This window comes from Plecotus auritus (assembly GCF_963455305.1).
Source record: "Plecotus auritus genome assembly, chromosome: 3".
Taxonomy (NCBI): domain Eukaryota; kingdom Metazoa; phylum Chordata; class Mammalia; order Chiroptera; family Vespertilionidae; genus Plecotus; species Plecotus auritus.
In genome coordinates this window covers 149057699-149073453 of record NC_137772.1, presented here as the reverse complement: position 1 = coordinate 149073453, position 15755 = coordinate 149057699, and the positions used below count along the sequence as shown (strand labels likewise).

General features: G+C 32.0%; 1 protein-coding gene across 5 annotated transcripts in view; it reads right to left on the bottom strand.

Annotated features, from left to right (window-relative positions):
• PPP1R12A (protein phosphatase 1 regulatory subunit 12A) overlaps nt 1-15755 on the bottom strand; it is a 141556-nt gene that overhangs the window by 45005 nt on the left and 80796 nt on the right. For all 5 annotated transcript variants that reach the window (XM_080659097.1, XM_080659098.1, XM_080659096.1 and 2 more), the window contains 5 exons: nt 12908-13052; nt 7086-7160; nt 6370-6458; nt 6057-6214; nt 251-375 (listed from right to left, as the gene is read on the bottom strand). In XM_080659097.1, coding sequence (XP_080515223.1) covers nt 251-375; nt 6057-6214; nt 6370-6458; nt 7086-7160; nt 12908-13052 — 592 coding nt within the window. The remainder of the gene's footprint in view (nt 1-250; nt 376-6056; nt 6215-6369; nt 6459-7085; nt 7161-12907; nt 13053-15755) is intronic.

The window sequence follows — 15755 nt, the reverse complement described above, 5'->3', positions numbered from 1 at the left end:
TATGAAAAGCTTAATCTTTCCACCATTTATTTCTGATAACTATTAACTATAATATCAACTGCAAAAAGCATTAAAATATAATGATTCAGAGGAAATCTAGTCAAATTAAAGAAAGAAAAATATATTCTTACTCCAAAACCTTAAATATTTTTAGGATAAATTATAAAAATTTAGAACTGTCTTAATGTGTTAACCTAAATGGTATTTAAACAGAAGATATGCATTTTTAGCAAACATAATTTTGGCTTACCTTTTTTATAGGTGATGTAGGTGTTGCCTGACCAGATGGCACAGTAGGTGTTGTAACAGCTACAGGAGCTGCTTGTGTACTAGAAGTATTGGCATTAGTTACAGAAGCCATGGGTTTTGTCTTATCTATTTTAATAAAAAAAAAAGGAAGAACATTAAGAGTCCAGATCCTATATGAACTTGGTTTCAATGGCTGGGAAAATACAATTTTATATTCCATTTTTGTTTAAGGCTTTGTTAATTCAAAGTCTTGTCCCACTATTATTATCCCTTTTAACAAGTAAATTTTTAACTGAGTTTCTAGAAATGTCTCAGTATATATGTTAAAGTAAATAAAATAATATGAAAAAATACAACAAAGCTTCAAAAAATAAAAAAGCATAAATAGAATCTGACTTTTGTACTTTTAATATATGAAAATTTAAAACATCTTTTAAATTAATATTTAAAACTTGAAGGCATAAGTTCAATGTAACTAAAAAAATTACAAGAGCTGTGCAATTTTTTAATGTTTAAAAAACTTATATATCTAAAGCTGATATTCTTTATTCCAGAAATCTAGAAGTGCTTTTTGTCAATAATCAGCTTAGATTCCTGACAAAAAGTATGCTTCAATGTCATAAAAATTATGCCTTTTCATCCCTAAAAAGTCTATCGTTAAATGCGCATAATATCAGGTAAAATCTCTTTTCACAATGTATCAAGACAATTTCTAACTAGTAATGAATCACTTAGAGAAAGATTTTTGAAAATATTAGAAAAATCAATCTGATGATAGAAAAAATCCAGATTGTATTTGAACATATAAATCAGACTGGCTTTTACCAAAATAGTCACATATAATTTAAATCTTTAAATTAACTGTAATTTATAAATGAACTAGAAAAGTCACTTTCCAAATGGTCAAAGGTAATTTTATCTAGTTTTAAAGTATTCCTTTGGTTTCAAAATGGGGTAGGACTTTGAGAAAGAAGTATAGTGCTTTAAAGCCTTATGAAATACTCATTTTCATGATACAGTAGGTCCTTGGGTTATGTCAGAGATCTGGAGATCCGTTGCTACGGCGCAACGTAATGCGATTTTCACCGTAAGTCAGAACCCACCTACATAAGCACCTACGTCACTCACATGGAGCACATACACAGCAGTAATGAAGTGAAACAGTATAAAAAATTTAAAAGAAAGATAACAATTCCTGACCTTTACTTGTGGTAAATAAATAATAAAAAACATAAAGAACATATGTACATACGTCGAAATGACAGAACTATTTTTTTTTATAAATAAATGGGAGATGGTGACGTAACCACGAAACAACATACGTTGAGTCGGATGTAACCTAAGGACTGCCTGTACTACCTTATTCCCTCCTTTAGATCATCAGCTTTCCAAAAAAATCTTCCATCTTATCATTATTGTATGCTGTTATACTTTATATGTAGACTTTGGGGCAAGTAGAGACATCCCACCAATAATCTGAATTTGCAATGATTCATTCACTTCTATTTATAACTACAAAAACATCCATAAGATGTTAATAAGTTGAAAAGCATATCTCAAACAATACTCAAGGACATGGCCAAACTGTCACATTTGAAAACTACTATAACCTTAGGTTTTCAAATAAACTCAATCAGCTAGACTCAGTCCAGTAAAATTTATTTTCATTGTTAACTAATACCTCTTTTCCTTCAACAGAAGCTAAGCTTATCAGCACAGTTAAATACAAATCATGAATAATCTAATTAGCCCATCTTCCTAGAAAATAATCCATTTAAATGGAACAAGTAATTCAACAAATATTTGTTGTCTCCAAACTGCAAGGTCCTGGGAATGTATCAGTCAATGAAAAGACAAACTATCTTAATTACACAGAGTTTACAGTCCAGTCGAAGACATAAATAATAAAAGATAAAATTCAACAGATTTTCTTTTTTCTTTTCTCCCTATTTGCTTTTGGTTTAAAAATTTGTTTCTTATCAGTGAAATATACAAATCAAAGAATGTATATGCATGTATGTAAACATTTATGGTTTAAGAATAATGAAACAAACTCCAGGTGTCTATTATCTAGCTTAAGTAAAAATTATTAACATTGCTGCAATCTTTCTATCCATTTGATTTCAATGAAGAATGAAAATTTTCCAAGTCCTAGTAGGAAAAAAACCTAAAAGTAAAAATATAACTCCCTTTTCTTATTCCCTCAACTACTTCTCAAATTTATAAATTATTTGAAAGGAAATTATACTTTTGGTAAGTTCCTATTCTCATCTGATTTATGAAAAGAATACCAATTTAAAAACTGGTTTAATACATAATTTGTGAAAGAAAATTCAGCAAAATAGTTATTTTACGTCAAAGAATTTCCCAAGAACATAACCATACAAAAAGTACAAAAAAGAAACAGTTTAGAAATTGTCAAATCAAGCTGTAGCTCTACAGGGAAATGGTTACTTTCTTAAGCTTGCCAAATAAAAGTATGATAAAGTCTTGTTGATATTAAAAGAGAGAGAAGGAGCCACACAGCATTTGCATGGATTAATTCTCGAGATAGAGTCAAATTTTCCTGGCACCACTCACTATTAGCAACAGGAAGAACAAAATTATCATAGTACAATACTTCAGAGGAACATTTAAACTTAGCTCAGTGAGAAACTAAGCAGAGAGTGATTGGTATGCTTAAGCCCCAAACAAGGAACTGATACAATACAATTTGATGATAATTAGTTCTATTTATATTTATAGAATAGTAGAGTTTAATTGTCCAAATCATCAAGTCAAATTCTTCTCATTTTACAAGTAAGGAAATTTCAACCAAAAGAGGTCAGGAAAATTGCTATTCAGTGGCAAGACAGCCTAAATCTGTCTTTTGTTTGTTTTAAATAGCTCCTCAGTGCCTACCATTGAACAGTGAAGTATATAGAAGGGACCGATTTAAAAATATATATATATCAAAAATCTCTTTGAGATGCCTGGATTTTCAGTTCTTAAATTCTACCATGAGTAGTAAAAGATTTGACAAATTAGGAGATCTGGGTGCTAGTCCTGGCTTTTTTGTTCACATGTGCATATAATCTAATTCCTAATTATATGTTTTACTATAGATTGGGGGCCAAGGCATATTGCACAAAAAGATTAACTACATAAAAAATAACATTATGTACTTACAAAAGGATCTGGGACAATTTAAATTTAAATGATATTGTTTCATCTCGAACATGAGAAATAGCACAAATTTAAATGAAGTGATATTAGGTTGGTATGTATATTGATCATATTTAAATCAATAGTGTAGTATTTTATACATTATATGAAAACCAACACATAAAGCAATTGACTGCTATATAGTACCCATATAAAGCAGGTATTATAACCATGATTTTAGAGAAATCTGAAATTAAATAAATCAACCACACCTACAATTACATGTATGAATCAGTCCATGTTCTTAAATACTGTGCATGCTGATTCTCATAATTTGCTTTTATAATTAGAAACATTTTAATTAGCGTGTTATAGAAATAAATTATAATATTCAATGACTACCTGTTGCTTTAGCTTCCAATTTTACCCACATTACTGTCTCATCAAGGCAAAAGGTGTACTTACCTAACCAGCAATGTGACAGCAACAAATAAATAAAAAATTAAAGCCCTAAGTGACAAGAATGTGTGTGTGTGTGTGTATATACACACATACATACATACATACACACACGTATATATGAACTCTGTGTATTACTGAAAAATAATTTACTTGTACGATTAACAGTCTTTCTTAAAGAAAAAAAAAAAAAAGGAGGGGGGATCCAAAGCATATCACCTGTCAACAAAGCTAGTCTGTATCTGTTTAGCAACATCGTTTTTAATGGGAAACATGTTCCTCAACATGTGTTAAACTTTAGCGTCTCCCATTTTCTTTTCTTGTTTTAAAAAATATATTTTATTGATTTTTTTACAGAGAGGAAGGGAGAGGGATAGAGTTAGAAACATCGATGAGAGAGAAACATTGATCAGCTGCCTTCTGCACACCCCCTACTGGGGATGTGCCCGCAAACAAGGTACATGCCCCTGATTGGAATCGAACCTGGGACCCTTCAGTTCACAGGCCGACGCTCTAGCCACTGAGCCAAACTGGTTAGGGCCCATTTTCTTAAATGAAATATTTTATTGAGTAAAAATAAAGTGATTCAAAACTGTTATTGTTTCTAGAAGAGATATAGGTAGTACAAGAAATTCTAGGGTTTCATTTTATGTTTACCAATGACCAAACTGGTTTTGATAATGATGACAGATTTTTCAGTGACTAAAAATCTTACTGGAAATGGTATATTTTTTTCTGAGAAAGTTATATTAAAACACTAGGTTATACAATTCAAAGACTGTCAAATGGAATCTCATGCTGTTCAGAAGTTTTGAGTGATTAACTGATATAGAATAAGATAATAAATGTTAATTAATAAAAGCAATTTGGTAAAATCTACAAAAATGTGGGTGAGAGAAAAAATACAGAAACAATTTCCTTGACTATATAAAGGAAAAGAATGTAAATTGTTATGGCAGCATTGGTAAAGCAATTTAGTAGCATCTATGAAAATTGAAAACATGACTAACTAATATCTGGTGATGGATGATTTGACTTTGGGTGGTGGGCACAAAATGCAATATATAGATCTTGTATCATAGAAATGTACACTTGAAACCTATATAACCCTATTAACCATGTCACCCCAATAAATTTAATTTAAAAATAAACAAAATAAAACAAGAAAATGTGACTAATATTTCAATTTTAAAGTATATCTACTAGAGAATCTCTTGCACTTATACACAAGGAGGCAATTACACAAATGATTACTGCAGAATTATTTGCAACAACAAAAAAATGAGAATAAGGTATGTATTTATCAGAAGGGAAATGGATGTATTTAATGAATATTATATAGCAACTAAGGGGGTAAGTTATGTAAAGATATAGATATGAACAAATCTAAAAAATACAACTTTTGAGTAAAACAAAGCAAGTTGCATAACAATTCCTAGAGGGTAAAAATAAAAACAAAGAACAACCTTATAATTACTTTGTATTATTTCTGAATGTACATGGAAGATAAGAGTATAAAAATGGACTAGAAGATTACAGAAAGAAGTCAAGATAGTAACTGCCTTTGGAAAGAAAGGAAAGGGATGTAGACTAGGGTATATAAAGAAGACAACTATAATGTTTTAATTTTATTAAAAGAAAAATTTAAAGCAAATATAGCTAAATGTCAACAGTTAATTAAGTCTTGGTAGCTAAAATATGAATGTTTATTATACTTTTACCATCTTTAAAATTTTTCAAAGTAAATTTCCCTATACTCCAACAAGAAAGTAGGAGTGTAAGGAAATCTTGATTCATCTCCAACTTTCTAAAATTTTACTATATCTTGGGTAATATTTGGGATGCTGCTGGGACCTGCTTCTGGACTTTAGGGCCTCAGAAAATAATAAGACCATTGTTGAATTACTGTAAGTCCATTTAGACCTTATCTACAACATCCTAAGGGAGAGTTAGAAGTCTCTTTACTGTCAAACCTAAAAAGGTAAGAAAGAGACAGAGGTGAACAGGAGCCTCCAGGTAATTAGAAAAAAGAAAAAGAAAAGATCACAACTATACTCCCTGAAAGGTAATTTACAGGCTTGGTAAGTATCCAAACAAGTAGCAAATAAGTCTGAAAAGTTTCAAAATTACTTAACACTTGATCTCAACTTACTTAACACTTGACTAAAAAATCATTGAAAATCCTTTTATCCTTCAAATTTTACCTGTTTCAGCTTCTGATTCTGAATCATCTTCCTCATCTTCTTCACTAGAGCAGCTAGATTCATCTTTCTTTCCTTCTTCTTCATCATCAACCTTTTCTTGTTCCAGAGATTCAATACGGGATGCATTTTTCTCTGGCTCAATAATCAATGTCTCTTTGCTGTGAAAGAAAAATAGCTTTCAAATAATTTTAAGCACAAAAGGTCAAAATACATAATTTTCCCCCAGACCTACAAAATTTAACAATCATGCCTGTGGCCAGCATGCCAACTCATTCATAACAATAACAAAACCTACTTTTAATATTTTACTTACTTTTTAAAGGTCTTCTGTGACTGATTATTGTCCATATTAGCTGTTGATTCAATTAGTGGAGATTTCTTCTCCCGTTTTTCACTATGGAGCTTTATGAAAGTTATGCAAAGGAAAATAAGAATACTATTAAAATAATATTAATTAGTAACATACAAAATTTAAAATAATAACAAGATAGTTTTCCAAACACTAAAGACAACCAAAATAAAACAAATAAAATATTTAAGTTGTACCTAAAAAGGGCTTAGGTAAAGAATAAAAAATACAAAATAATTAAAAAACTCCATGAATTTGCATTCTCTTAGATCCCTCTCAACTTTATTTCACTAAAAAGTCAGGGCCCAATCACCACATAGGATGTCTGATAATATTTTACTTAAAAATCTGTTTCCTAGTAATATCACCCCTTGCTTATCCAGGGCCTGCTATTTGAGAAATCTGAGATTTTATAGCCTCTACTTTCTAATTAAATTAGAACATGTTATTATTTAGGACATATACATTATAGAAGGATTCATTTTGTGAAGGGGAATTTAGAAATATAGGGCTAAGCAACACAGGCAAACATAACACTACTTCGTTCTCTTTCACTGTCATTTTAGTTTGATGGCCAGAAAGCATAAAACATCACAATAATTTTTTTTATCTATCTGAAATTCAAAGCTATTAAGAGAATTCACTAATGTAGACAATTTTTAGACAGTCATCAAACATACCAGATTTTGTTTCTTTTGCAATTCTTCTAAATATCCTAAAATGTCTTCATCTGCTACATCAAAGGCTGTCTGGCCCTAGGTAGGAAACAAGGGGGGGTGGTAATGGCATAAAGTCAATAAATTATAAAATGCATTTGGTGATTCTGTATGATTATACAGAAAAAAGTTAGATAACTATTTTATGGTAGTTATAAAACATAGTATACATAACTCAAAGGAGATGTATGAGAAATCCATGTGAGAGAGAAGTAGCTGATACACCTTTCCTTACTTTTTTGTAACAACTTTATATATTCACATACCATATAAATCACCTATTTAAAATATACAATTCAATGGCTGTTATTTTTAGTATATTCACACAGTTTTACAACACAATCAACTTTAGAACATTTTGATCACCCAAAAAAGAAAAGACAAACCCATTAGCAGTCACCTCCCCACTTAACCATCCCCAACTCCTAGCCTGAGGCAACCACTAATCTACTTTCTGTTAGTATGGATTTGCTTATTCTGAGCATTTCATATAAATGGAATCATACAATATGTGATCCTTTGACTGGCTTTTTTCACTCTGTATGTTTTCAAGGTTCATCCATGCTGTAGCATGTTTCACTTCATTTCTTTTTATTGCTGAATAATATTCCATTGTATGACACACCACATTTGCTAATCTATTCATGAGCTGATGAACATTTACTTTTGTTTTCTGCTTTTTGCTATATATAATGAATAAGACTGCTGTGAATATTTATGTCCAAGTTTTTGTTTGGACATCTGTTTTCATTTTCTTGGGTGTATAGTTTATGAGTGGAATGACTGGGTCATGTGGTAACTCTATGTTTAACCTTTGGAGGCCTTATTACTTTTTGATTCCTCTACAAAAATTAACACATTTCTTAGAGTAATAAAATTTAAAAATGTATTTCAAAACTGCTTGAAGTTCAGCCTGCCACAGGTATGGCTTAGTTTAAAAAAATCAATCCAAATGAACATCTGTCAATATATTTTTATTCAGTATGGAAAAGAAAATTTAAAAGAGTTGCTAACCAAATACAGGATTTTTCCTGCTGCCTGCATTAGTCTTTATAATAACCCAAGATGCCAAAAGGTTCATTATTTATAATATATTCTATCCTATACGTTAGTCAGTGTATGATTCTTTCTTAGAAAACATTTAACTTTTTTCAACTAGAAATCACTCTGAAAAGAAACTCAAATTTCTCATAGCCACATCAAAGCCAGACAGATAGATAATATTGACACAAATTCTTCCATTTAAAGCAAACAAAATTACAATCCTCAATTCTATTCTATTAGCAGGGTGTTGACATCTACTTAGAGAGGAATTACATTTCCCAACACTATGAAATGAAATATAAACTACTCAATATTTCAGCTAGTTTTTCCATTGTCTGTTTATAAAAGATAGGGTTTACAACATATATCTTAAAAATGCATAAAATGCTTCTTAATCACAATAGGGGAATGTATGACATTTAAAATTAATAAGATTGAAGAACACTTTTATATCTGCCTTTTCTTATTAGAAAGTCTTCCCAGTAGGAAATTAAGAGGCAATCTATCTTTCCCACCTCGTTCAAACATTTTAGCTTTAATAAATCTTTTTTCCCCATTTCCACCTTGAGTATTAAAAGTTGGGAATTAAATTCCTAAAGAATAAAGGGCTTTGAGACAAAACAACTGGCTCAAAATTACAGAGTGACTTTTAGATTAGCCATACATGTTAATCCCCATTTTGCTATACCATACTCTCTCTGTATGATTAGATCTATATTACATATGCTGTACTTGCTAAGCAAACTGTGTTCAAGATCATGTTATTATGTGGAAATATCTCACTGGTTTCTTTTTAAGTATTATTTTAAGCATTTATCAACCTTTTTCATAAATACCGCACCTTAAGCATTTTTAAAAATTGTAATAAAATTTTAGCAGTAATTAAGTACAATGCGGTTATTTTAGAACCAAGGAATTTTCTTTTATAAGAATAAGAAACAGGATCACCTTACTAACCTTTCTTTTTACTTTCTCCCTTAATAATCGAGTCTACTTCACAAACAGCAGCTGATAGAGAATAAAAACTAGAGTAAAATGTAGGCCATAAATACTGAGAAGTTTCTAATTTTAAAGAGCACACCCATTAACTTAGCTCAATAACTTAACCATTATCTTTAAACAAGAACTAAAACAGTTTGAAGCCTAACCAACTGTAACTACTATAAGGCTACAATGCTTCATTAATAGGGTACTAAAAAGTAGGGCATATAAGCAGTCACTCAAAGCAACCAGGAAACTACTGAGGAGGGCACCATGCTTAAACAAATCAGTTCACTACATCTGTAAATTACTAGAGCCACTGTTTAACTGTACAGTCTCTTCATTCTTCCTTCCTCATTTACTCTAACTGAATTGCCTTTGCAGGTATGATCTTTCTTTATCTTTACAACAGTGAAGTAGTCAGGACAAGCATTATTATGATTCCCATTATACAAATGAAGAAATTCAGGCTTTGAGGGTATGGTATTTGCCCAAGGTCATGCAGTTAATGAAGAGAAAGTGGGAACAGAATCTGTCTCTACTGCTATATTATCTTTTCAGAAAATAAGAATAAGTTCAGATAGAATCAGGAAAAACAATCCTTGTGTCTATTAATAATAGCAGCAGTTTTGTTATTCATTTGAATCTTTATAATGACAGCTATTAAGCTAAACAGTTGTCTACTAATGATTGTAATACTGCATTCAGAGAAAATTCCAACTATAAAGGCACCATAGTTAATATTTGGGTACAGTCTAGTAAAATAATTCTTTTAATTAGTTAAGGAAGCAAAATAAAAACTTATCTATTTAAAATCTGTATCAGAACTTAACAGTAAGTTAAAATGACAGCAAATGTGTTTAGAGTTTGCAAATAAAGAAACAAGACTAAATTTCTAAATATAATGAGCACATTTCCCCCATTTTCACGTAGAAAAACTTTTTAATCTTTCTCTACATTTTCCATATTATACATTTCCCCAAATTATGTTTTCTATTAAAGAATTTATCTAAACTCTTAGAAAGTACCTTTACATTTTTTGATATCATTTAAAAAAGAAATTTAGTAAAAAAATTCAATCTACAAGTATTGAAGAAACTATCAAATGACAAGATAAATTCATATAGGCAGGCTTACATAATTAAGACTAATTTGTTTTGATTGAACATGAAGTATGACATGTTATTTTAAAATGTAACCAATGAAAAGAGAGCCTAAGTCACATAGGCAAAATTGTAAATAAATAAAAAGCTTGTATTTGGTTATATTTATGCCACAAAAGCCTTCAAAATCCAATGTATATTATGCAGCCCCTTCCTATTAAATCTTAATATTTTAAGAGAAAAATATCTCAATAAAAATGTAAAAATCATATTTTTACAACTTATGAGTCAGTATTCTCATAAAACATATGAGAACTCAAAAACTAAGAAAAGTTGAAGAAAAACTTAGCAGACTAAAAGGAAACAATTATTAGGGCATTATGAAAATTACTCAATTTCTCTGATTATGTTCGTCCTGAATTTGCAAAACTCAGATAACAACTTCATATAGTTGTTAAAAGGCTAGCATTGTCTTAAATAAGCTGAAAACCAAAAAATTCTAAGGAATTATGAGCACAATTCTCTTAAGATCAGATAAAGATCTATTAAAGGGATAAAATGAGGAGATAAGGTATTAAAACATACCTTAATACATTAAAAAAGGTGACCCAAGGAGCTGCTAGCATAGTAATATAGAAACAAGATAAAGCAAAATGATTATTTAAATTATTTGAGAGAGAGGAATGAGAGGGAGAGAGAGAAACACTGATGTAAAAGAGAAACATAGATCAGTTGCCTCCTATACACGCCTTGATTATGGAGCAAACCCGAAACCTGGGTATGTGCCCTGACCAGAATCCAACTTGCCACCCTTCAGTGCACAGGATGATGCTCAACCAACTGAAGCCACATTGGCCAAGGCCAAAATTATTTTATATGCAGTTTTTTTCCTAGAGCATAATTATAAATTAAACAGCATAGGAATTAGACAATGATAGAACAAATGCAAGATAAAATGACTTTTTCTCATACATAATATATAATGTGCATGTTTTAGAGCAAAGCAACATGTTTAAAGTAGGAAGTGTTATAACTTTTTTTTGAAAACCATTTCAAGCAATAAGCTTTTCTCTTCTGGTCCTTAATTGGAGGCATTATCACTGAATAAACCAGTATCAGCACTCGCCTTGTCAGTGGACAAGTGGCTTATGGGGGCACAATTTGGGCGGCAGTAATGCAGAACAGAGATCAGAAGGTAACAGATATTCACTTGCTAATTTCTCCAGAAAAATACCAACTGCTGAGGGGAATTTCTACACAGGAAAGGAATATGAATTGTCAAACTAAAATTAGCTGGCCTTTAACTTAAAATTAAATAGTATCAACATGTATTCATCTTCTAATGCCGATTACAAAACAGAAAACTGTTATTTTAAAAATAGACAAAGCAAGTTATCAAGTTTTGATAAAAATTTAGATTGAAGATGCTTACTTATAAGGGCAAACCTATACTTACAGATGTATCATTTTCAAACATTTTTTATCCTGACTTTCCTGCAGATTCTCACCACTTCCTATGATTTTCTTGCCTGCACATTTCTTACTTAAAATAATTTATTAAATACATATATGAAATACTCCAGAAAGAGCAAGGAAGTTCAGAGGGCTTCTTTATCTTTTTATGTCAGCAACCAGGACATGAATCTGTACTACTACCTCAACCTACAAACACTCGTGGAAAAATCTTGGGTATGTATATCTCTTCCCTTTGCAGATCCCCAGTTAGAACATGCAGTTACTAGAGTAACAGTACAAGCACCCATATTTAATGGACACAATAGAATTAGATGTACCCATCTGGACAAAGAAAGATGAGATCATTTTAGGAACCTATACTAAGTAATTTAGTATACATTACTAAATTAGCCTATGAAATGCAATATATGAGGGATATTCAATGGAAGTTAAGGATAATTAAGCTCACTAAAAGAAACAAGTTTTGAGCTCTGCCAAACCAACTGTTGGTAAATGATCCTTATTACCTACTGACAGGGAGTGGGAGGGAACTAGTAAGAATATTGGTGACACTGGTAACTTACTGATGGCACTTGAAAGGAAGCAGAGGAGAAAAATATAATCTAATAAGGAATCTGATAACTTGAATATGTTCATGACATTTGCTCCCTCTACCTAATTGGGTGATATTAAAGTAAATCATTTACCTCACTAAACTTTTCCCATCTGCAAAACTAGGAGACTAGATGTTGCATCTCAATGATCTTATTTGGCATAAAACTTTATGGTTTTTACCATTCTTTTCTGATATACTAGTAAGATCCTACTATCCATGTCAGTTAAAAAGCTATTATAAGCAAGCTAATAGAGGACTATCAGGTACAAAGAATTAGAAACTGACTTCTGCATGTGTTCCAATTCATAAATCATAAATATAATGACGGAAGAAAACATATAGAGATGCAAAATGTTCTAAAGTTATGAATTCTAAAGAATATAATTTCAACTGAAGTACCCAAATCTATGTTATATGTATGATAATATGATTACGGAAAGAGTAATAATTCTTTCTTTGCAGAATAAGGCCAAAACCACATCATCGGTAGCCGAAAAAGACTTAATTAATAATATTCTTTTAATATTCTAAGACTAAAATTATATTTCTAAAAGTTAAAATGCTTAAAATACAGTAAAAAGGCCTACCACTTTGTTGACCATCTCCATATCACACAGATTGTCCACTAAGATTCGACATGCTTCTTCTTTACCCCAGTGAGCTGCAGCATGGAGAGGTGTCCAGCCATCAAAATCTTTAATATTAACATCATAGCCTGCCTGTATTAAAAGTCTAAAGAAATTATAGTAAGTTAGATAATCATTAAAATCTAGAAAGGAACAAATGTAACTAATAGTTTTATACCATGCGAGTTAACAAAAATTTGCAATATACTTCTCTTTTCATAGTTCAACCCTCCCCTACATTAATGAAACAGGGCAAAAGAAATTCTCAGAAAACACTGGCAAATAGCATCTTGAGTTACTGCCATAATAATGCATTCAGCTTTAATTAATTCCTAGTGATTATAAGTCTTACAGTGTGACACTGATTAATTCTTGTTAATATGACCTGTAATTAAAATTTTCAGAGGAAAGCCTATAATTTTTCAATGTGAGATCATTCCTTGCAGGGAAGTCTTCAGGTGCCCATATGAAAAATCATCTCAGGCTAAATATATTCTAAAAAATATACCTGGATCAAGCAATCTTACTTCATAGTATTTTTGTTGCCTTACAGAATAGGAATTAGTTTGTGAAAGTTTTCACAAATCTTTATGATCTACCGTGGAAAATTTTCATAGGAAAATGACAATATGACTGTTAGGAACAAACAAAACAAAGCAAAACAAATATTCCAAGGGCCCAGTCTACTTTTCTGCAGCAGTAGAAAGCAGATATCCAATCATCAACAAAGCTAGAAAACAGGAATACATTTTAATAAAATGCAAAGAGTTACACAAATTATGTTAGTATACCCTTCTAACTGTACACTGACATCAACCTTTATTTTACTTAGAAATTAAGCTCACAGAGAGCAAAGAATGGGTCCATAAATTGCACATAGCACAGCTCCACACACACAGGCAAAACACTAAATACTTTACAACTCATGAAATCTGGTGACCTTTACCTTACTTTCCAAGATGTTGAACTCGAGAAGGGCTTCTTTTTACCTACAGAAGGTGGTAGTGATAGCTAATACATAACCCTTCCTTTATTTATGTTTTAAGTACTAATTCCCTATTTCCTAACAATATCTAAAGCAGCGGTGTCCAATTCTGGCTCCAGAACAGAACCACTTGATGAGTTTGTTAAAAAACAACAAAAAAGATTCCTTAGCTCCACTGCAGACCTCTTAGATTAAGCAGCATATTAGGGTTAAGTCCCTGTAAATCTATATTTTTAATAAGTCCCCCATATGATTCTCATACCATGCTTGTCACCTACCTGCAGACCAACCTTTAAGAGCCACCAAGCTTTTAAAGAACAGGCTAACACATATATATCCAGAGGTTTAAATAAAAATATGTCCATTAATATATGAATTATCAGAAAATTTATATAATAGAGACAGAAATAATACTGGGATATAAGATAATAAAATATATCCCCCATTAGAAAATATGAATTATAATAATATTAAATATCCTGAACAATATAAAATTTTAACTACCTGGGAGACCATTTGGAGAGAAAAGAGTCAGGAAGGTAAATACATTTCTCCCCTCTCCACCCCCAAATAAATGGTTCTCTGTATATGCCAGGCCATAAAAGGATACTAAAAAATATAAGACAGTACTTACATTCAAAGAGCTTCTAATGAAGGACAAAAATCTAGTACAGTGGTTGGCAAACTGCGGCTCGCGAGCCACATGCGGCTCTTTGGCCCCTTGAGTGTGGTTCTTCCACAAAATACCACGGCCTGGGCAAGTCTATTTTGAAGAAGTGGCGTTAGAAGAAGTTTAAGTTTAAAAAATTTGGCTCTCAAAAGAAATTTCAATCGTTGTACTGTTGATATTTGGCTCTGTTGACTAATGAGTTTGCCGACCACTGATCTAGTAAGTAAAACAACAATCAACCCCACAGATAGGTTCTGTAATGGGGATGTAATGGGAATACAGAACTGAAAAGCATAAAAATCAACTGAAAGAATTGTGTGCGTTTTTTGGGGAAGGGGTACGTGGGAAGAATAAGCCAGTCAGAGAAAGACATGTATCACACGATCTCACTCATATGTGGCATCTAAAGAACAAAATTAACTGGTGAACAAAACAGATCCAGAGACATAGAAGCATGAAACAGACTGTCAAACCTCAGAGGGAAGGCAGGATGGATGGGAAGACATTAACCAAAGAACGTATATGCATACTAGAGGCCTGGTGCATGGCATTCATGCACTTGGTGGTGGTGGGGGGTGTCCCCTCAGCCTGGCCTGCACCCTTTAGCAGTCCAGGAGCCCTCAGGGGATGTCCAACTGACTGGCTTAGGCCCGTTCCCCAGGGCCTAAGCCAAAATCAGACCTCCTTAGCACTGCTGCGGAGACAGGACAGGCTCCCGCCACTGCTGCTGCACTCTCCCGCCAGCCATCAGTCTGGCTTGTGGCTGAGCAGCACTCCCCCTGTGGGAGCGCACTGACCACCAGAGGGCAGCTCCTGCATTGAGTATCTGCCCCCTGGTGGTCAGTGCATGTCATAGTGACTGGTCGTTCTGCTGTTTGGTCAATTTGCATATTACCCTTTTATTATATAGGATATGCATAACCCATGGATATAGATAATAGTGTTGTAAAAACCTGGAAGGGGCAGGGGGACAGGTATGGGCTAGACGGGATCAATGGGGGAAAAAAGGAGACATCTTTAATACTTTCAACAATAAAGATAAATTTTTTAAAAAAGAATACATTTGAAAAAGATACTCTATTTTTTATTTCACATGTATTTTTATTTATGTATTTTCATAAATAATATATTCACAAGCTTCAAAAATGAAAGGA